The 21,935-nt window shown below is 34.6% G+C and overlaps 3 protein-coding genes and 1 pseudogene across 4 annotated transcripts; 2 read left to right on the forward strand and 2 right to left on the reverse strand.

Moving 5' to 3' along the window:
• The first annotated feature begins 1,712 nt into the window (after positions 1-1,712).
• LOC125816834 (MACPF domain-containing protein At4g24290) lies at positions 1,713-8,846 on the forward strand. Its single transcript, XM_049496471.1, has 7 exons — positions 1,713-2,505; positions 2,948-3,186; positions 3,826-4,027; positions 4,671-4,739; positions 4,839-5,025; positions 6,474-6,640; positions 7,913-8,846. The coding sequence occupies exons 1-7, from the start codon at positions 2,245-2,247 to the stop codon at positions 8,591-8,593; spliced, it is 1,806 nt and encodes a 601-aa protein (XP_049352428.1). The 5' UTR covers positions 1,713-2,244; the 3' UTR covers positions 8,594-8,846.
• Positions 8,847-9,324: 478 nt separating this feature from the next.
• LOC125815871 (uncharacterized) lies at positions 9,325-10,058 on the reverse strand. Its single transcript, XM_049495435.1, has 2 exons — positions 9,727-10,058; positions 9,325-9,627 (listed from the first exon to the last, which is right to left on the reverse strand). The coding sequence occupies exons 1-2, from the start codon at positions 10,042-10,044 to the stop codon at positions 9,484-9,486; spliced, it is 462 nt and encodes a 153-aa protein (XP_049351392.1). The 5' UTR covers positions 10,045-10,058; the 3' UTR covers positions 9,325-9,483.
• A 3,668-nt stretch (positions 10,059-13,726) lies between these two features.
• Positions 13,727-17,282, reverse strand: LOC125815602 (60S ribosomal protein L3-2). 2 transcript variants are annotated; one of them, XM_049495111.1, is made up of 5 exons: positions 17,250-17,282; positions 15,789-15,882; positions 15,259-15,369; positions 14,632-14,936; positions 13,727-14,545 (listed from the first exon to the last, which is right to left on the reverse strand). In XM_049495111.1, the coding sequence occupies exons 2-5, from the start codon at positions 15,871-15,873 to the stop codon at positions 13,877-13,879; spliced, it is 1,170 nt and encodes a 389-aa protein (XP_049351068.1). In that variant the 5' UTR covers positions 15,874-15,882; positions 17,250-17,282; the 3' UTR covers positions 13,727-13,876. The 2 variants fall into 2 exon arrangements, with proteins under 2 accessions (XP_049351068.1, XP_049351067.1); XM_049495110.1 differs by having other exon boundaries at positions 15,789-15,891.
• A 403-nt stretch (positions 17,283-17,685) lies between these two features.
• LOC125814974 (tubulin-folding cofactor C-like) lies at positions 17,686-18,457 on the forward strand (annotated as a pseudogene).
• Positions 18,458-21,935: the final 3,478 nt, after the last annotated feature.

Genomic DNA, 21,935 nt, shown 5'->3' on the forward strand with positions numbered 1-21,935 from the left:
TTGTAATACACGCACCCTTAGCCATCCGAAAAGGGTTTAAAATGTTGTATTTTAATGTGTTTAAGGGTTTAGTTGGCAAAGTGGTGAGTAGAAGGGTCCAACTGACAAACAAAGTCAAGTATAGGGGCGTTTCAGGTCATTCTGCCTAAAATTAATTATCTAATTTATTTGCTTAATTTTAAAAAATAAAAATTAATTTATTATTTTAGTTAATTTAGTACTATTATTAAATATTAATTTTCAATATTAAAATAACTACAATAATTCATATGAGTGATATCATTAAATTCTCTTCTTTCTTCTTTCAATGGGAATGTCTCTCAATGCCTTATTTTTTCTTCTCGTCAGAGTTATTTCACAAAGATATTTTTACAATTGCTCCTTGTGATGCAGCGGAACCATGACAATTAGGATCTCAAGACGCAGCAACACCTATAATGCAAGGAATAACAGACTTACATCACGATGTCTTTTTCTTCGTTATTTTGATTTTGATTTTCGTATCATGGATCTTGGGTCACGATCTTTTCCGTATTTTGGTTTCTCACTCCAACATTGATTCTTTTAAGGAATTCAGTTAACAAGTTAACTTCCACTTCTTTAATGTAGTAATCATAAGTTTAGGAATGTATTACTAAGTTTTAGCAAAATCACTTAAATGATAGAGATGTGAATGACTGAGTGTCAATTATTCTGTGAGCAATTCAGATTGAATAATAGCAAAGAGAGAAAGGAAAAAAAGTAGTATTGAAAGTAAAATTCATTTAGCTAGCACACTCCTCACCTCAATACTAGACTTCAATAGTTGTTAGTGTCAAGTTAAACTTGAACGAGTTAAAGGGTGTATCATTTACGACAATTTTAAGTGTCTGCAATAATTATGAAGTTATGGTCAATAGGGTTGTTCATGGTTATGGTTAAAAAATCAAATCGAACTGCAATCCGAACCAAACTGATTAAAAAAGTTGATATTTGGTTTTGTTTGGTTTTAAATTTTGAAAACCGATATTATTTGATTTTACTAAAAAAAACTACAAAAATAATCAAATCGAGTCGATAAATTACTAATATAATATAAATAATTTTGTTAAATTTTAATTAACTTAAGAAATTTAACTTTATCATTTTTTCATTCAACACTTAAATTTTAGTCCAATTATTACATTCGTAAGTCCAAGTCCATCAAAATTCATTATTTTAATATTTACCTATTCTACCTCACATAAGATAGTCACATTTTCTCTTAATTGAATCACCTTGTTCGTGTAATTAACTCTAGTATTGCTTAATTGAACCGACATTAGCTTTCATGTAGATTGTTCATGTACTAGGTGTTTGTGTCTATCGAGATACGTATATTCTCAAAAAAATTATTACTTTTAAACCGAAAAAACCCGGAAAAATTGAATCAAACCGAACCAAATTGACGGTTATTTTTTTCGTTTGATTTGGATTGATTTTAAAATTTTTAAAAACCAACTAAATTGATTTGATTTTAATTTTAACCAATAACCGATTTAAACCGAATCACGAACACTCACTATCATTTGTAGTACAAACATTTTGCCGTATATGCTAAATTTCCCTCTTTTGTTGGGAAGATTATAGTCCAGACACGTTTCTTTCGCTGATTGGCTGTATTTAGACCGCAGAATGTTAGTCAACTCGGTTGACGTCGTCACTCAACTCCTGTCACTGTTAAAATCTCCATTCTCATACAAAAAGCAAAAATCCTAAAAAGAGTTAAAAACATTAAAATACAGAGTTTCCATATCAAGCGCATTAACCTCAAAATCGTCTTCTGAAATTCATCGCCGTCGTCTTCGAAGCTCTTCTCTAGATCTGAGCTTCACTTCACTTCAAAGGCAAATACCAAATCTTCGGATCTCCAACTCCCCATTTCGATACACACTTCAGCTAGGGTTTCGAGTCCGTACTAGACTGAAATGCTCGCCGATTCATGACGGAGGTTTTTCGAGTACTTGCGTGATTCTAGGATTATACTGTGTAGTTGATTTGGTGGAAAACGAGAAATCGAGTATCCTGGATATAATTTTTCAAATTTCTAGATTGATACTTCCAAAGTTTTGATTATTCTTCTGTTAGTTACAGCTGTATTTTGACTAGTCTAGGAACACGGAGGGACTTTTTTTTACATGGTTCATTTATAGGTTGCGTGTATGGTAATGTTGAACATTTCTGTAACTTAAGTCGTTTTTCGATAGAAGAAGGATGTTGTGACGAATGGCGTTGAAGTTACCTGCTGCTGAAGCAGCTAAGGTTGCGATTCAGTCTATAGGATGTGGATATGATATATCCTTGGATTTGAGGCTCAAGTATTGTAAAAGTCACCCATCTAATAGTCGTTTAATTGAAATTGATGAAAATGAGGGTCGGGAGGTTGTGCTTCCTGGTGGAATTTCAATACCTAATGTGTCAAAATCTATCAAATGTGATAAAGGAGAACACACACGGTTTCGCTCTGATGTTCTTTCTTTCCAGCAGGTATCTTTGTTTCTACTTTTCTTTGGTCATTGGGTCTTATGTTGCTACACCTTTAAGCTGCTATAGTGATATCATTTTGCTTATGTTATTTGCTTTAATATGAAGAGGTTAGAATCTTTTCTGGTTACCGTAGCGCGTGGATGTGTTCTTTTATCTGTATTTTATGATGCCAACTGTTTTCTATATGAAGAGTTTAGGAATATATTTATGTAAAATTTCTTACAGTAGGAAGAATGATGCTATCTCCATGTTAATGGGTTTTTGTTCCTTAATCACTATGAAGAGTTTGAGGAAAACATATATGTGAATATAATTCACTTTTGTGCATGTACTTGTAATCTCTCCTCTGCTGTTGATTATTAAGTTGGTCAGAGTAGCTATTCTCTGCAAATTTTCCCATCTTGTTTTTGTGTCAATCTAAGAGTTCCTTTTTTACCTGCAGATGTCAGAGCAGTTCAATCAGGAAGTATCCGTGAATGGTAAAATTCCTTCAGGGATCTTCAATACTATGTTCGAGTTTTCTGGTTCTTGGCAGAAGGATGCTGCATACACTAAAACCCTCGCTTTTGATGGTGTGTTCATCACATTGTACTCTGTTGCTCTAGAAAAATCTCAAATGGTGCTGTGTGATTATGTTAAAAAGGAAGTTCCGTCAACATGGGATCCTGCAGCATTAGCAAGGTAATATTTTGTTGCATATTTAAACTCTTAAACATTGGCAACTGTTTCCTTCCTATTTCAAGATAGTCTCCATTGTCTGAAGGAGGTCCAATTTTAAAAACAACTTTAGATCCATACTCTATGTGGCTCTCGCTTTTACTTCCCTTACTGTCTAATCAACTTTTTGACTTTGTTCCCTTTTTATATGAGAGAAAGGAAGGGAAAGTAAACAGTTAATGACACCTCAAGTAGTAACTGTATGTCAACGTCCTTTGAGTTTTTCGCGAAGTTCTTTTTTATTTACTTGAGGCATTCTAGTTGATCAGAATCATAGAGCTCTCCAAGTTACAAATTTGAGTAAGAGGGCTTTGATGCAACTGCTTGACACCTCAAATAATAACTGTACGTCAATGTCTTTTGAGTTTTTTGTGTATTCCTTTTTATTTACGCGAGGCATTTTAGTTGATCAGAATCTTAGAGCTCTCCAAGTTACAAACTTGAGTTCTGGGCTTTGAAGCAACTGCTTGTTAGGACACTATCTGGTATCCACCTTCATTTTACTTATAAACTGGTCAATTACAAGCAACACATTGTTTACTGGAAAGTTCTAGTCTATTAGGACTTTGTCATACTAGTTCTGAAGTTGTGTTCATTCTCCAGGTTTATTGAAAAATTTGGTACTCATGTCATTGTTGGTATAAAGATGGGGGGAAAAGATGTAATATATATGAAACAACAGCACTCATCATCGCTTCTGCCTGCTGACGTGCAAAAACGTTTGAAGACAATGGCAGATAAGAGGTTTTCAGGTGCAAATGAACAAGGCAGAATAGAATCGCAGCAGGCACATCAGAATGAGAAGGTAAAGGATATCATCTGACCCTCCAATTTCCATAATCATGACAAACACTCACAAACACATGAATTATGTTCTTATATGAAGCTTTTGGAGCCTGTGCACTAATTACACTTTTCGATTTTAAAAAAGGGATGGTGAAGGCCAAATTGATGGATGTACCAACCCTTTTGGATTCAGAAACAAGATAATCTGAAGCTTATGTTTTTCTGTTTCTCTTATCCCTTTATGACTCAGAAGGGATTCTGACCCAAACAATTTAGGGTCTTTATGTCTCATCAGTCATCGCTATTGCTTGAATGGTCATAATTGCCAACCTTCCTTATTCCTGGTTGTTTTGCAAAGTCCTTTCTCTCTCCTTGAATTGTTATTTTAAAATCTCTGCAATATTGGCTGAATCAGAAAGGCTTATAAGATCTTCTATGGCCGCATAGACAATGTCAATCAATATCTGCAGATGGATTTACTCTGTAGGTCATTTGTCTTACAATTGGGTATTAGTTGAAATCCTTACTGTCAAGTTCTATATCACGTCTTTTGTCATAACCATTAGATTACTAGAGAAAAAATTCATGACATATATTATTTATTACGTCACAATTATTATGAATCTATTGTCTCTGTCTCTAATTTGATAATGTTGCCTCAGTTTGAAATCAGGGAGCACCGACTGAGGTTCGCCGATCCCAATATATCAGGTTCATATGCACATAAGGAGGTAGGTGGTATAGGATTTTCATTAGGTCTGTTAAATTTTGTGCACTTTAGAGTTCTGAAACAAGTTTGTCAACTTGCCCATTGGCTACTGAAATTGCAGGATACTGTTTGTATTTGCAAGAGGAGAGGTGGAAGTGATAGCAGAGGCCTGATGCATAATCAGTGGTTACAAAGTGTTGATCAGGAGCCTGATGTGATCTCAATGTCCTTCATTCCTATAACTTCACTGTTGAATGGCATCTCAGGAAGTGGATTTTTAAGTCATGCTATAAATCTGTACTTACGCTGTAAGTTAGAGCATATCATTTGTTATTTTCTTTCTTCTATCTTGTATGTGATATAAGTTTTAAGCTTCCATGTACAATGCACATTGCTAAATGTAACATTTCCATTTAATAGTTATGGTGCTCAGTGTCACGGACTTAGAGTCTCACTAATGCTCCGTGCGGCACTTGACAACTTACTCACGAATCTTTCACGATCTTGTAAGCTCAAGTTAGCCCTTTGAAACTAGGATCGCTAAGAGAATGAAAAGGAAGACTTAGAGAATTTTGGAAGAAGGCTTTTTGTATTGTTTGGAGAATGCTTACAACTTGCTTGCTTGCTTTCTTGGTTGGATGCCTTGCAAATGAATGGCACCACCTATTTATACTAACTCCTAGGGACTAAAATGTAATTAATATTTACTTTACAAGTCCCTAAATTATTTACACTTTGGTCCCTCCCTAGAATCTTCTACTAATTCTAGGAAATTCTAAAGCTTTCCAAGAAAATATCTAGTCCCTCTTCTAGAATTCTCTACACATTCTAGAGAATTCTTTCTTGGAAACTATCTAGGACCTTCCATTGCCTTCTAAGTTATTCTAGAGAATTCTAGGGAATTCTCTAGCCTTCTTGAATAATCTAAAGGGTTCTAGAATCTTCCGGAAACCTCTCCACAACTCTAGACCCTTCCGCCCCTATCCGGACGCAAAATTCTACTGCGAAGTGGCGGGATGTGACATCAGGCTCTCCAAAAATGTTGCTGCACTTGTGTCGGATCCTCCAAAAATACACTAGTTTTGGAGCATCCAACATGCACCCGTTGTCAATTTTGAAGAGTCCGAGCAACATATATTATGGGCAAACAATAGGACGGAGGAGGGCCTGTTGAGTTCATGTTAATTTTGAACCTTTTACAATTAATAGTTCTGGGCAAAATATAAGGTGGAGGAGGTGTCCTGTTAAGTTCTTGTATTTTGCACCTTTACTGAGCCCTGCTAATTATGGGTCTAAAAGAAGATGGCTGATTTAAATATGTCTGCATTTTCTCAAAATATTAATGTGTTGTCTGATCTTGGAATATTTTTTAAATCTTGCAAAAACTTTTTCGAAAGAGGGGGTTAGGCTGGCCTGTTTGGGCATAATTACTGTTGTGCTCATTTGAAGGTGTGTATTTCAAATGAAAATACTAGCTTTCACTTTTAGCCACAAATCTTCGACTCTCGTAAATTTATTTTCCAAGTGAAGTTCATGTCCACAACTTCAACTTCCACAAACATTTTTCTTTTGACTTCAACTTTAAATATTCTTTCCCCTCCCCCCAATTTCAACTCAAATGTTGTCCAAACAGATATCCTTTATCAAGATTTTTTTGATAATGTATTAATTGCATGTGATATTTTATTATGTAATTACCTGGAAATTCTGTCCTTAAATCTTCACTTTTATATGGAAGTGTTGTCTATTTATGCAGATAAACCACCAATTGAAGAGCTTCACCAGTTTTTGGAATTTCAGCTGCCAAGGCAATGGGCACCAGTATTCGGTGATCTTCCGCTTGGTCCACAGAGAAGGCATTTAAGTTTTCCGTCTTTGCAGTTCAGTTTACTGGGTCCCAGGCTTTATGTGAACACCACTCCGGTGAGCTCCCTTAATTTTAACACCTCAATTTTCTATAGAAGACCTGCAATGGAGCAAAAGGTGGTTTATTTTCTCCTTGTGCTCCTTATGTAGCGGCACCAACTCAAAGCAATCCCGTCATCTTCCTGAAGTCATTAACATTGCATATAACACCACCCCAAGGGAAGATCTATTTTTTTCTTTGGGGCTGGTGTTCCATATATTATTCCACGCCGCCTTTTATCCCATCTCAGCTAACTCCATGTAATATGATCCCATAGTCAAGGGTTCCGTTTTTGACCCTTACTATATCATCTTGTCTTCCAGTCTCACCTTACTAGCTATCATAGTATTCGTCCGATACTCCTCAACCTTAGTTAATTTTCAACCCTAGATGTCTTTTCTGAAGCTTCTATCCATGTGGTCCCTTGTCATCCTTCTTAAATAATACATTTTTTTAACAAGTTATCATTCTGAAAGGATCAGTTACATCCTCCCTGAAGTGTATCCTATTTACTTTTCCTTCCATCTCTTGCTCTTTTTTAGTAAATGTGCCCCATGAGAGCTTGTCACCTCACCCGATAGAACATCTATTGTGAAATTCCTAACTTAATAGCTATTATCTTTTTCCATAAAGTTTTCTCCTCTCAGACAAATCTAATTATGCTCCTGGCAGCACCATGTTAAATGAGGACAATCCAAATTCTATCTCCAAATGAACTGGGGGTTTTTATACTTTTCCAATCTTCCAAATGAAATTTTTTCTCCCTCTTCTTTCCTAATAACAAAAAATCTCTCATCATTATCTCCAATTAGTTTGCAACAATTCATGGAATATAAAACAAAAGACATGCTATTTGTGGGTATGTTACTTAGGTTGACTTCATACCATGCCGTCTTTGGATTTTGTAAGGATTTGGCTGTATTTCTCCAAATACTTGTGCACATGATCCTTAAAATAATGTTTTCAGCTAAGGATGCGAGACAATAACATCTTTGCTTCTTCATTTAAATTACAATGTGTGCCCTTGTGAATTATTATGGGTGAGGAGCAGCTCGGAGTGCATAGCTAACTGTTTTCGATCTTTAGGAAGACTGTTTCCATTTACTTCCATTTCAGCTTATAATTGAGTTCACTGTGCAAAATGAGATGGAAACTCCCACTAGCTTCTTTTGGTCTTGCACCAAATGCTCGGGATCAGGGAAGGAAGTAAAAGGAGGGGAAAATATTGCTGACTAGTCTGCTTAGTACCTTCTTTCCAGCCGTCCATGTGATTCATATTATTCTTGCAGGTTGATGTTGGCAAGAGGCCGGTGACTGGACTTCGTTTGTACCTTGAAGGTAGAAGGAGTAACCGCTTAGCTGTCCATTTACAGCATCTTTCATCTCTTCCTAAAGTCTTCCAACTTGAAGATGATCCAAATGGCAATTTTCGCCGAGAATCATATGATCGCAAATACTATGAAAAAGTTCAATGGAAGAACTTTTCTCACGTCTGCACCGCACCTGTTGAATCTGATGAAGATCTTAACATAGTTACTGGAGCACAATTGGAATTAGGGGACTATGGGTTTAAAAAGGTCCTCTTTCTGAGGCTCCGTTTCTCGACTGTCATGGGAGCTACTATGGTAAAGCACGCTGAGTGGGATGGTTCTCCTGGGTTGGCTCGCAAATCTGGCCTGATATCAACTCTCATTAGCCAGCACTTCACATCAGTTCAGAAGCCACCTCCGCGGCCAGATGATGTGAACATAAATTCTGCCATTTACCCTGGTGGTCCTCCAGTTCCTGTGCAAGCCCCTAAGCTCTTGAAATTTGTCGATACTACTGAGATGACTCGAGGACCACAGGAACCTCCTGGTTATTGGGTTGTTTCAGGTGCAAGGCTTATGGTTGAGAAAGGAAGGATCTCTGTGAGGGTCAAATATTCCTTGCTAACTGTAATACAACCCGATGATGAAATATCAGAGTAATTTAGAAGAGGTTCTCTTTTATTTATACTCAAAACAATGCAAAAGCTACAGGGAGAAGTTGCAGTGTAGTTTGTTGCTCAGTTTTCTTGATGTTGAAACACCTGTTGTACAAAATTTGGCGAAAGTGCCAAAAAAGGGGATGAAGCAACTGTTCTGTACTTTGAGATGTCTCTAATCTTTGTTCTGATTTTGTTTGCGCTTAATGTAAATCATGACAATATTGGTTGTAATATAATTCTCACTTCTCCAAAAATCTCTTTGAGCCTATGTCCTATGCTCACTGTGATGTTTAACCAATTAGGGAAAGTCACAATTGTTTGATTGAGATCAACTCCAGCAAGAATCTTGAGTGGTTATATGAGAACAGGAGTTTTTAGCTCCAAAAAAGTCAAGCCACGGGTAATTGCTTGAATTTTCACCTTGTTGGAATATCTCAGATTAATGCACAAAACATTAGCCATATTTCCTAGAATTAGCATCAAGTGACATAAAACTGCGGGAAGTAGAAAGAAGTGCATAGCTCAATAGTCAAAAGACTGGTAAAGCAATACATGGTAAAATAAGCTTACTTCAAAGCAACAAACTAAAACTTAGCCTACTGAACTTCCCTGATCATCCCCACATCTCACATATTGGAAAAGACAATACAGAAAGAGGGGAACTCAGTCAATATACAAAGAAAAAAAACAAATATATCACACAAAAACAATGAATGTCACCCCCTCATTTTCCTTCTTCCCAATGTGCAAAACTTCAGTTTTAGCCCGACAGCTAATTTTACAGGTCTGAGCATGGTGAGAGAGTAATAGATTCTGCAATTGGTGAACTTTTTTGATGGTCACATTAGGATTCATAAATATGATAATACAATAATTAGTCTTTTAGGATCATTAAGAGAAGGGAAAACTATGCTCATGGGAATGCCAATAAACCCCTTCCCTTGGACAAGCCAGTGGGGTTGGCTTGGCAATGAAGGTAGGATACTGTTGTCCTGGCATCATAACTGTATAATCCGATGAATATCGCGTTGGTACCTGTTCATACAAAAGATGATCATTTAAGATTAAATCAAGTGGAGGGAATGATGTTTGAACCAAAAAAAAAATGCAATTACAGAAAGAAATGACACTTACTGTTTGTGAACTTGCGCGTTTCTGAATAGGCCCCAACTCCAAGGAACTGTGTCTACTACTACCTAGAGGCGAAGAGAAAGGGGGGCTAGGCTTGAAGAGATGTTCAAATATGGCCATGATGAGAAACATTGATATGAGTATAGCTGTAGCAACAAAGCCAAAAGAAATAGCATCCATTGATGTCCCGAAATTCTTCCATTGTCCTTCTCTGTTTACTTGTGTTTGGGAAGGACTAGGTTCTGAACTTGTGTGAATAATGTTCCATGGATTTGATCTTTCTGAACCAAGCTCACTCATATTCGTATCCACTTGTTTCATTGATCAATATCAACCAAGTTTATATGAATCCTCACTGTCCATGTCAGACCATATAAGCTTATCTCAGTCCAATATTTTATCAAAATCAAATCAAAACAACAAACAAAAGGACAACAAGTTCTCTAATAGGACTAAAAGACTCATTAGAAAAAATCCAAACTACGAAAGAATGCTCACAGCTCACAAGTGATGCACAAATATATCTATCTTTGGAATTTACAACTCTCATTATTTTATCACAACTTCATGGTAGCAAAAGTTGTGTTTTTAGCTTTGAAGTGAAGAGAAATCAACAGGTTTATTTTGCTTCTGAATATATCATGATCATGTTTTCTTGTTTTTATTAATTTATTATTATACAAATGATGATCTCCAAGAAACAAGTATAGCTTAATAAAAACTATGAATACCTTTAACATTTATCAACAGTTCAACACACACAATTTCACTTCATCATCAAGCAATATCAGTTTCCCATTTTTGTAACACACTTAAAATAATATCAGATAAGAAATGCAGGTAAAAATCATGAGCTGCAAAAATAGAGGAAAAAATACCTTGAATCTTGCTCTGTGATGTTATCTACTTGGAAATAAGAATGTGATGAATAAACATAAATTTGAAAGAGAATTTAATCCTGAGAAAGATTAAGCCCCAATATTAAGGACTTTATATATTCTATAGTTTCATGTGATGAAAGAAACAGACAGACATATGACTCCAATTTTATTGAAAATCACAGCTCAAACTAGGTAGCTTTATACCTAGTTGGAAAGAAATATAAAGACAAAATTATAAGATAATCTTAGTTAGTAGACTTTTCTTTGGATATAAGTACAAAAAAAAAAAAAACTTTTACATTATCAGTATATTTAAATATAGTGTTATATGTAACGTTAAAATAATAATATAAGAAAAAATTATACACCGTCAGTACACAAAAGTTGAACTCTTTTTGTTTTCTTTTGCCTTATGTTGTTTATTGTACATGATCTTGATGCCAAACTTAATCAGTACTATACCTTTGTTTGTACATTTAGGGAAGCAAACTTAAAGAAATCAAATGTGTTGGCCCTCTTTGTCTGTAGAGCCTAAAGCAAAGTGTGACCCCTCTTTGATGCTTGCAAAAGCATTCATTTTCAAGATACCATAATTCATGGCTTTCTCTTAAGCTAAATTCAATTCTAATATAATTTTTTTTTATTGAGAGCGTAAATATTTTTTTATACCACTAGTATAATTTTACGTATCATGATAGGTTGACTTCTTTATTTTCTTTCACTATTATCCTTTTATTGAGACATGTAGTCGCCTATTAATCAAAGAGGCTGAGAGTAAGTATTATCTCACTTAGAAGCTCGAGCTTTCCAAGAATGAAAATTAAGAGGGGTGAAATAGATAGAAATCTTTATTAATTTCAAAAAATTAAGACATCCAAAAAAGAAGTTGTAATCTAATATAAAAGGCATAAAATTATGAATTTTATTAATCAAGAAGATATTGTATAGTCAATTAAAGTCTCTTTTTATGAAGTTTACACAGAAATAGATGGACAAAAAACAAATATGAGGTTTCATTATTCAAAGTTAGAAAAAACATACAAACAAAAAAAACATGATCTCCCACTAGATAGTCAGGATAAGCAAAAGCTGCCAAACAATTTTATTTTTTTATAATAAAAAAAAAAGCTGCAGCAGGTGGAATTTTTGACAATCTTACAGCTAATGCTATACCAGAAGAGCCATGATTCAATTGAAGAAAGAAAAATAAAGTTTTTTTTTTTATCTCTCAACACAAAAAGGAGAAAAGCTAGAAAAAAAAGTTAGTGATTGCGACCATTTTTCTTGATTGCCCCACTCGGTGTTCGGTATCTGCATTGGAGTGGTTTTATACCGCGTAGGGCCTATTCAGGGAGAAAGGTTACCTATCAAGAATTTTTCCATATCTCGAGCTCGAACACAAAATATCTAGTTAAGAGAGAAGCGGCCACATACACTCCACCACATCTTTGAGGTGGTATACCATTTTCTTGATTTATTCCTCAATTTTACCTACCAAAATCTTTGTCTTATAAACCCCACAAACTTTTTGTCAGAAGCACTAATAGTAGCTTAAATTTCTTGAATTATTTGCACAAAGTCCACTTTTATGTTGAAGCTTTATATCCATCCACCCCACGTCAATTCTGGCTCCTCTCTATGAGAATGGTCTAAAATATGATAATTTACTTGAAGCAGAAATGAAAAAAAAAATGAAAAAGTTTTTCTTTCTCTTTTTTTGTTAATAGTACATGTGTCTCATTCTCATTAGTCTTGACTAATTTGATTTCTCACTAAATAGGCTCAATCGTACTATATCTCACACTCACTGACTCTACTAATTTAATTTCTCGCAAAATACGCTCAAATTTATGATATCTCATATTTATTAGTCAGACTAATCTAATTTCGCATCATGTAGGTACGGTTCAAAATATGACAATAGGAAGTGAGGGGAAGGAAACATTTTGTTTTAATTTTTTTCTTGCTTTTTATCGAGTTGATCTTTTCCATAGTGTTAAAAAACAGCCCACAAAAAAAGAGAAAAAGGAGAGGGGGATTTTACTACCTAAATTAGATTATGTTTTTTTTCATTTTGGTTTTGAAATTATAATGCCTCTGCTTTATTTATATTGGGGTCATTTCAAGGAAAGAGCACAAATTTTTACTACAAGACATCTTTGGGGGGGTCCAGTTGGCCCATGTTTAGAAGAATAAAGCAATGTTCAGACATTGTCTGCTTTCTCAGTTTTTCTCCTTTGTGCCCCCACCCCCCACTCTAATTTTTCATCTCAAGTCTTCCAATAAAACAAACTTGTCACTTACAAAGTAGTACAATTTACCTTGAAGTGTACAAAAGCTTTGCTCGAGTCTTGATGGATTGAGATATTCAGCGTATTATTAGCGAAATATAGTATTTGATGTAATAGTTGAGATGTACAAAAAGTGACTCCAAACCATCTTAGTAAACCAAGAGGAAGTTATTGTTGTTTTATTATTCATAGAAGAGAGATTCATATCAATTGCTTCTTTTCCACATCGTAGGTTTCCTTTGTTAGCTTTATAGGGGGGCATAAAATCCCACTCTCCTTCCATTTTTCTCTTTTCTAATGATATTTATGTTGACGTTCTTGCTTCCCATGTGAAATGATGCCTTTATTATCTTGAGCTTTAACGTGTGATCCCATTTTTCTATGAACAAAAACTAACCATCAACACATCAATAAATTTAATGGTATATGAGTACATGTACCTTTAAATATGAAAATCATTAAACATGCTGGTCTCCAGACTGATTATAAATCGTTCATAATATGTCAAGAATAGCTTAGACGCAACAAAAGAGAATTGTGTAATTGCTTACCAACACCAATTCAGTACAGAAGAAGAATCACCAAGACCATTACATGCCTCAAGAGTGAGAGGAGCCAAACGGGTTAACACGGAAATCCTTCTTATAATGAGAGCTCAAGGAAATAAATTTCACTCATGCCCCATGGGAAATGCCCTTGTGAAGATAAAGATAGAAACTCGGCTCAAGTAAAGCATGTGTCTAAAAGGGAAGGATCATAGAGAAAGGAGGAAGCAACCCAGTGAATATTGGGCAGTAGGCTAGCGAGATATGGAACACAAAAAAGATACATGTCCAAAAAATGCTTATTGAAATAACAAGCATTAACTTTAATCTCACAAAATTGTCACAGTATTCAGAATAAATAAAAAACGACATAGCAACTTATAAATGTAGTTCATCTCTGACAAAAAAGAAGTGCCTATATGGTCTTGACAAATTCTCAAGCTTTAAGGCGTCCATAGAATTTTGCCTTCTCCTGTGTAGTCTGGAAGCGTCCATGGCCAAACTTGGATGATGTGTCAATGAACTTGAGCTTGATCTCCTCCAATGCAACCCTAGATGTCTGGTTCAACAATGACTGCCTCAAAGTCACAACACGCTTCTTTGGTCCAACACAGCAGCCCTTAATCAACAGAAAGTCCTCTTTCACAACACCATAGTGAGGGAATCCACCGATTGGAGTGATTTCCTTCTCAGTCCTGTCGAACTCAGTTATGGCAGAATGAGACTCCTGTCCAGCCTTGCCCAGCCTGTAGACTTTCTTGTTCATCTCAGTACGATGGTGATAACCATTCTGCCCAGCCCTAGCAACAGTAAATGACACCCTAGCTGGATGCCAAGCACCAATACAAGCCACCTTTCTAAGACCACGATGAGTCTTACGTGGGAGCCGGGTCACGCCCCAACGAGTAACCACACCCTCATACCCCTTACCTTTAGTCACACCAATGATATCAATCATTTCATCCTTCTGGAAAATTGCATCAATGGGAATCTGTTTCTCAAAAAAGCCATAAGCATAATCAACCTTCTGGGCAACATCCCCACCATTAACCTGAATCTCCATCAGATGTGCCTTCTTTTGCTTGAGACCTTTCATTTTCCTAATCTGCAAAGAAAAAATTATAGAGGATCCTTAGTGTCTCAAAAGAGTATAATAAGGTAAACATAATGACACAAAAAAAGAGCAAATACCTGAGTATGGGCAAGAACGCGAATCACAGAACAATACTTCTTCATCTTCTCCAACTGTGCATTAATATCTTTCTTGCCTTCATCAGTTTCATACTTCTTTGAGTACTTGGCAAAGGCCTTCTTTTTGGACATGCACCAGTTCTTGTAGAACCTCCTTTTAATTTCTTCACTAAGATGCTGAGCCCAGACAGTGCTCAGGCAGCGAAGGCCACGTGGTGTTTTCACATAACCGACAACCCCAACAACAATCATTGGAGGTGTTTCAATTATGGTAACAGCTTCGCAAGTCTCTTTCTTATGGAGCTCTGCACAAATGCAACTCATAAATGACAGATATATGTTGTATTTGCTTACTTGGAAAGACATGTATATTCAAAGATGCATGTTATTGCCTAAAGTTCTACCAACAGTTAACAAAGCTCAATGTGGGCATTTTCCAAGTAGCCCAACATACGAACATAGTTACTTATCAAGACATTCACAATATAACTTAAGATTTGTAGCGTCGAGAAACATCTAACATGTATAAACCTAGATCTTTAATGACACATAATTTTCTTAACCCTAATGCCAGTACTGCATTGGCATATTGACAGCAGAATCTTGTAAGTTGTAAGCAATACTTACTTGACCCTGGTTTTTCAACTTCTCTGACAATATGGGTCATGCCAGCTTTATATCCAAGGAAAGCTGTCAACCTGCAAGGTTTCGTTGGATCATCTTTGGGAAAAGCCTTCACTGCATAAACAAAGTTGATCAAAGTATTAGGTTCCACTAAGATATTTTAAACATTACATCCACTCCCAACTTAAAGGTTGTTTGATAAATAGACTTGTTGGATCAGAAATGTCTGTCACCCCTAAAACAAGAGAGCTAAAAGTTGTGGAATAAAACCAAAGACAGCACATTCTTAGAATTCTGTCCATTACATAGTAGGTAAGATATGAATAGGCTTTGAAGTTGCAATCCGTTGTTAAATAATCAAAAGTTGAATTTCAATGGTGTTACTAGTTCACATTAAACAAACTCAAAAACTTTGAGACAAATATCAAGTGGGAAAACACACTACCATATTTTACCTCCAAAATAAGTAACACACTGTTATCAGCAGCAATAATGCAAATCTAACTAGTAAAGAAAAGGATTAGAATTAAAACCTTTTCCTCTGTGTCGTGCAGCTCTTTTCCTTGGAAGAAATCCCAAAGAACCATGCCTTGGGTGCTCAAACTTACGATGCGACATTTTTCCTACCTGTAATAGCTAGAAAAATAAAAGGCTAAGTGGCCTCAACCTTTAAGGAGAGTGCAAGAGACAACATCTGGGAGTACAAACTTGTAGCTAAGAAAATGGAAAAAAGTATTGCAAGTCAAACAAAAAGTTGGTTTCAATTAAATCAGAATCTCCACATGAAGTGAGATATTTACCGTAGGGAAAACCAATAACCGATAAATGTCATATCTCTGCAGGACAGGCTGTCTGTAATCTAATTCAATAAAATAGACACAAATCTACAAACATCTTTAAAATCACTTCGGATAATTAACTAATAAACATTAAAAGAAAATATCAATCAAAACAACAAAAAGAAAATGCAACGTAGAAAAGAACTGAATTTGAAATACAAAAAATTAATAAAATGTAAATTAAATATCAAAACAAAGTGAAGAACAATAAAAAAGTATAAATATTTCAAGGGTTATTTAAAAAGTGCACAAGGTATACATAGAAGTAATTTGTTTCAAAAAATAAAATAAATAAACCTTAGACCAAGTAACATATACAAATTGAGAAAAAAATATATTGTATTGCTCTAGTCAAGTAAGATATGTGGATCCAACACCAATTCTAGAAGATGAATAGAAAAGCTCCCTGACCAAAGGCCTATGGCAAGTAGAACATGCCAATTCTCAGGACTCAACTGTCATTCATTCCAAAAACCCAAATTAATGGTGTCCTGGTGAAAGAGCCCTTCTGAGACTCCAGCCTTGATTACTTTTTCAAGTTGTTAAAGGGAATACATTTCTATCACTCCTAAGAATTCTGGACAAACCCAACATACCTACTTGTACCACAACGTAAACAACACCGGAAAAAAGTTTATAAAAATATTTTTAGGAAATAAGCACCTAAATCACTCAAAATTTAGTGCAATCCATATTTACATCAATAAGATTAAAACGAGGACTCTTTGAGATAAAAAAAATACTTGAATTTGGAAAACGTATATCAATCAACCAAACCTCAATACCAAACTAAAACTATAGGATTATACGGAACATTTAAATCAATTACAGACCAGTCGGAACTATTCCATTGAAGATTCAAAAAAGGACAAACATGCTAAACGTTTACCAGAAGTGGTTGAAAACGTATGAGCAATCAAAGCTAAACGGATAAGATTTAGATGAGGATGAACAAATCTCAGTTATAAAACATTAAATTGCCGAACGATTGCACAAAATTTGTTAATCAGACGTAGCTAATCACATCACTCTAACTCTATATGTGATAACTAGAATCAAACATGTATAATCAACAGTGCTAACAATTTGCTAAGAAGGAAACATAATTGAGAGAACTTTGCCAATATTAACCGATCGGAAACTGAACGATGTTACCTCAGAGAACTGACGGAATCGGCGGCCGGATACAAATGGGTATGAGCTTCAGCCCTATGACACTTTATATAGTAACGGACGGATAGAACTAGGGTTTCCCTAGTTGCTGTCTTTTGACATATATGCCCCCGTTGTGTGCCGCTAAATGATGAAGAAGGGTTAAATGGGCTTAAAATTTGTTTTGATTAATTTGTTAATTATTTTTAGGGCAAAGGGTCAAAAATACCCCTCAACTTTAGTTTATTGTTTGACTTTACCTTCGCCGTTAAAATGAAGTTAATTTTACCCCTCCCGTTACTAATTTCACCAAATTTACCCCTCATTAGACGGAAACCCCAAAATTGACCCAAATTGACCCGAATTTTTTAAAAAAAACCCTATTCCCTATTTTAACCCAATGACCCGACCCTCTAGAGGATAACCCATTCCCCTACCGTCCTACGAAGTCCGTACATGCCTCAAAACTATAACCGATCTAAAATAATTAGTCGAACAGGTTACGTGCGAAGTAATCCCAAGGAAGAAATTCTCTTTCAAAAACGAATCAACGAAGAAAATCACAACGCAAAACAACATCATATCAGAAGTTTCAAATATGGAATCAAAGGATTCAGTGTTAAGAGTTTTGGATTCGCCAAGGTTTAGGGGCAAAGAAAATAAGGTATTAGTGAAGGAATTCGGTAGGGGTAATGATGAATAGATCAAGGAATTTGTTTTATCAGATTTAAAGGGTTGAGATGTGAGATTAATGGGGGAGTGTGAGGGCATTGTTTGTGCATAAATTGATTGATTGTAAGGTATATGTTGGACCTGTTTTTGGGTCAGTGTTGATTGAAGAAGTAACGAATTGTGTGTTCGTTATGGCTTCACATCAGATTCGGATTCATCAAGCTAAAAAATGTGATTTTTATCTTCGAGTGAGGAGTAGGCCGATCATCGAGGATAGTGATGGTGTAAGGTTTGCACCATATTGCTTAAAGTATGAAGGGATTGAGAAGGATCTTGAGGAAGCTAATCTTGGTGAAGAGACAGGGAATTGGTCGAATGTAGATGATTTTAAGTGGTGAAGAGCAGTGCAGTCTTCAAATTGGTCAATTTTGCCGAAAAATGAACGCGCTGGCACAGTTGATATGGAAGAACAATCAAAAGGAAGAGAAATGAAGAACAACGGGTTAGAGGGGTCGAGGCAGGTCTGGGCATTGGGTTAAAAATAGGGAATAGGGTTTTTTTTTAAAAATTCAGGTCAATTTGGGTCAATTTTGGGGATTCTGTCAAATGAGGGGTAATTTTGGTGAAATTAGTAACGGGAGGGGTAAAATTAACTTCATTTTAACGGCGAGGGTAAAGTCAAACAATAAACTAAATTTGAGGGGTATTTTTGACCCTCCCTTATTTTTATGTATAACTTACATAAATTTCGTAAGACTTAAATTACATTTTATCCTTATTCTTTTCTATTTTACAAAAATTTCCTAAAATATCAGCCATTCGGATACATAATTGATTGTCCGGATACATTAATGTTGCCTTACAATAAGTGTCAATCTGTTGCGCTAAAATAGGAAATAAATCTGAAATTTTAATTAAATCTCATAAATTACACTTGTGTTTCTTTTTAATATCAATTGGACAGATTTAATTTATGTATCAATGTGCTTCATATTTATTGTATCAGATACATAGCTGCAAGATCTTCACAATTTGCCTCAAACTAAACAAACTTTTGATAATAACATTTTTGTATCACCATTTATGAATTTGATACAAACTTCTATGGCACTTTAATAGATATATCATATATAAGTGATAATAAGTATCATAGGCATTGTTGTGTGCCAAGATCACTATTAGGCAGTTATGACACGTTGTTATGAATCAATTTGTTAATCACTTTATTAAATATCTATCTATAATAGAAAAAGACGGTATCGACGGATTCAGCTACAAATATTTTTACCACACATATTTAGCTATGAAAATAGTAAGGTTTATGTATCCCGCATATGATTTGGTAGTGTGTACGAATACACATCTTTCTAAATTTGAATAAGGTAGAAGATACATAACCACACCTAGATACATGAGAAATGATACATTTGGTAGAAGTTTTATATCAAGTATCAAAACTAATTAAGGTTATGTATCAAAACTAATATTTGAGCATGATACACTATGCATGATAAAATTGTAATGTATCGTAGTGTTGAAAGAAAGACATTATACATTAATTAAGAAACAAAATTAACTTAATACAATAAAATCTAGTTAATGTATCCCAAACTATAATTGTAATATAATTTGGTAATTTGAACACGATACATTGTACATGATGAAATTGTAATGTATCATAATTTTGAAACGAAAGAATTATACGTTAATTTAAGAAACAAAAACAACTGGATACATTAACAATTTGAACCCATATATATCAGAAAAATATGAACAAGAAAAAATTGAAAAAAAAAAGTCAACAATCTAATATGTTTTGACTTTTCCTTCTCAACATTCACTTTAGAATACGGATGTACATCTATTCTTTTCTACATTCACTTCAAAAGACGAATGTACATCCTTCTTCTCCTTCTCAACATTCACTCTTATATCATTTTTTCACTGTTAACAATGACGTCACCCATGGGTCTCGATCCGAAGTCCTTACCAGAGCCCACCAATAGATCATTTTCTTCAAAGATTGTTAATCCTAGATCATTTTCTTCAAAGATAACACACCACATAGCAGATACAACTCTTCTACCCTTTTTTTTTTTTGGGGGGGGGGGGGGGGGTTCCACATTAACTTTAAAAGATGAAGTTACATACTTCTTCGACTTCGTCTTCTAAATGTTGTGATTTGCCATTGTTAATGGATCCTACAACTTTTTGGATCTATTTTCAGCCCTATCATCATCGTCGGAATCATAATGAGTTGATTAGATCTATTTTCATGAAAATTTTCATCATCAAAATCAAATACACAAGGTACCATACTAAAAAGAGGGAACAAAATTCATATGTATCAGAAAATTGTAAATGAAAAAGATAATTTAAAAAAAAACGACATCTGAAGAACTGTAATAAAAAAAATGATGAAAAAATAGTTCTACCTCTTTAGGAACTTGAAATCGATGAACTTGAGAGAGAATAGATTTAAAATTAAAAAAATTGAGTGATTGATGTAACTGTTGATATATGGGAGTGATTTTAGGCGTAAAATAGGAACAAAATCGTTGGATTGGAAGGGATGTGAATAATGTATCCGGAAAAGAAGAGAAAAAGAGAGATTTTTTAAATATTTTGAAATGGTAGGGAATTTTAGAAAATATAGAAAGAAAGATTGTGTAGTTAGGTAATTTATCCTATTTTTATTTAATATAAATTAAGTTTTAATACTTTAAAAAGTGTTTTTTTGGCATTTGATGTTTAAAAGCTATTTTAAATTTAATCAGGTTCTGAAGTGAAATTGACATGTAATTTTTAAGTGAATAATCTAAAACTTAGTTGCTTAGTATTGAAAAATCTAACCACAAGTTAAGGAATTATTACATTTAAAATGTGAAAAGGTATTTTAAAACAATATGTTTACGGTATGCTAGTGCTTCAGAGAATTAGAACCACACTAATGCGACCTTCTTGTTTTGAAAAGCTTAATCTTATAAATAATTGATAAGTTTTTTTATCGATAAATTTAACAAACTAACACATAATATAAATATTAGATAGATAGAAATTGATCTCATGATTTGAAGAAGAAGTTAAATGGATACTCCATTAGCTTTTAAGATGGTGAACTCGTATTGAGATTGTATGTGATATTCTTAAACTTGACATCATTTTAGTGTATACATACCAAAATATGTTTGAGTCGCATTTGATACATCATATATTAGTATCCATAGTATTTACTTTTAATAGAATATAATACGCCATATATATTTTTGTGAAATGACATTGACAACATCTATCATTAGAGTTGGACAATAACTATAAAATAATAGTTGATACTTGAACAATGTCTTATACATGACCGCTCACACTCATATGTGTATATCACCATATACATCACATGTATGTCTTGTATGTTAGTATATGTCATTGTATATATCGGGGAGACAAAGTCGTCCCTTCTACTGACCGAGCCCGTGTATATGAAGTATATAAATTGACATACAACATATGTCGCTATACAAGTATAAATAAAGAAAAGAAATTGGAAAAACACCGGGAGAGAACTCTTAAAAAGGTAAAGTCCGTTAAAGAGGGAAAAAAAGATATGAAAGTGAAGCTTTGGCATTTTATTTGTGATGCAAAGGCCGATGACATAGGTCAAATTTAGTAGTCATGTTGGAGGTTACATGTATGTGTATAGTTTTTATTGCTATTTTTTTGAAAAAACGAAACAGTCAATACGATAAACTTGAATTTATTTCTTTAGATTCGTGCAAAAAATCCTAATAACAATGATCCCAAAAGAGAGAAGAAAATCTTTAACTATGAAAGAATTTTGGATTGGATGTGGTCATTTTACTTGACGACTTTCATAAAACATTGGGCCAGGCCCAGTTGTTGAGTTGGTGATCTGAAAAATGAACTTCAGTTTAGATTTATGTTTGGGAAAGCCCAAATAAGGTAGAGCCCATTTTTCCAATTTTTCAACCCAACACAAATAACAATTCCGATAACAATCAT

This window comes from Solanum verrucosum, unplaced genomic scaffold (assembly GCF_900185275.1).
Source record: "Solanum verrucosum unplaced genomic scaffold, falcon-dt-bn FXZP01000261.1, whole genome shotgun sequence".
Taxonomy (NCBI): Eukaryota; Viridiplantae; Streptophyta; class Magnoliopsida; order Solanales; family Solanaceae; genus Solanum; species Solanum verrucosum.

Coding starts and splice junctions, on each gene's coding strand:
- LOC125816834 (XM_049496471.1), top strand. CDS start 2,245: ATGGCGTTGAAGTTACCTGCTGCTGAAGCAGCTAAGGTTGCGATTCAG. Junction 4,740..4,838: donor GTTCATATGCACATAAGGAG/GTAGGTGGTATA, acceptor CTGAAATTGCAG/GATACTGTTTGTATTTGCAA. Junction 6,641..7,912: donor TTTATGTGAACACCACTCCG/GTGAGCTCCCTT, acceptor TTATTCTTGCAG/GTTGATGTTGGCAAGAGGCC.
- LOC125815871 (XM_049495435.1), bottom strand. CDS start 10,044: ATGAAACAAGTGGATACGAATATGAGTGAGCTTGGTTCAGAAAGATCA. Junction 9,628..9,726: donor AACGCGCAAGTTCACAAACA/GTAAGTGTCATT, acceptor TTGTATGAACAG/GTACCAACGCGATATTCATC.
- LOC125815602 (XM_049495111.1), bottom strand. CDS start 15,873: ATGTCGCATCGTAAGTTTGAGCACCCAAGGCATGGTTCTTTGGGATTT. Junction 14,937..15,258: donor AGTTGAAAAACCAGGGTCAA/GTAAGTATTGCT, acceptor GCATTTGTGCAG/AGCTCCATAAGAAAGAGACT. Junction 14,546..14,631: donor GCGTTCTTGCCCATACTCAG/GTATTTGCTCTT, acceptor TTTTCTTTGCAG/ATTAGGAAAATGAAAGGTCT.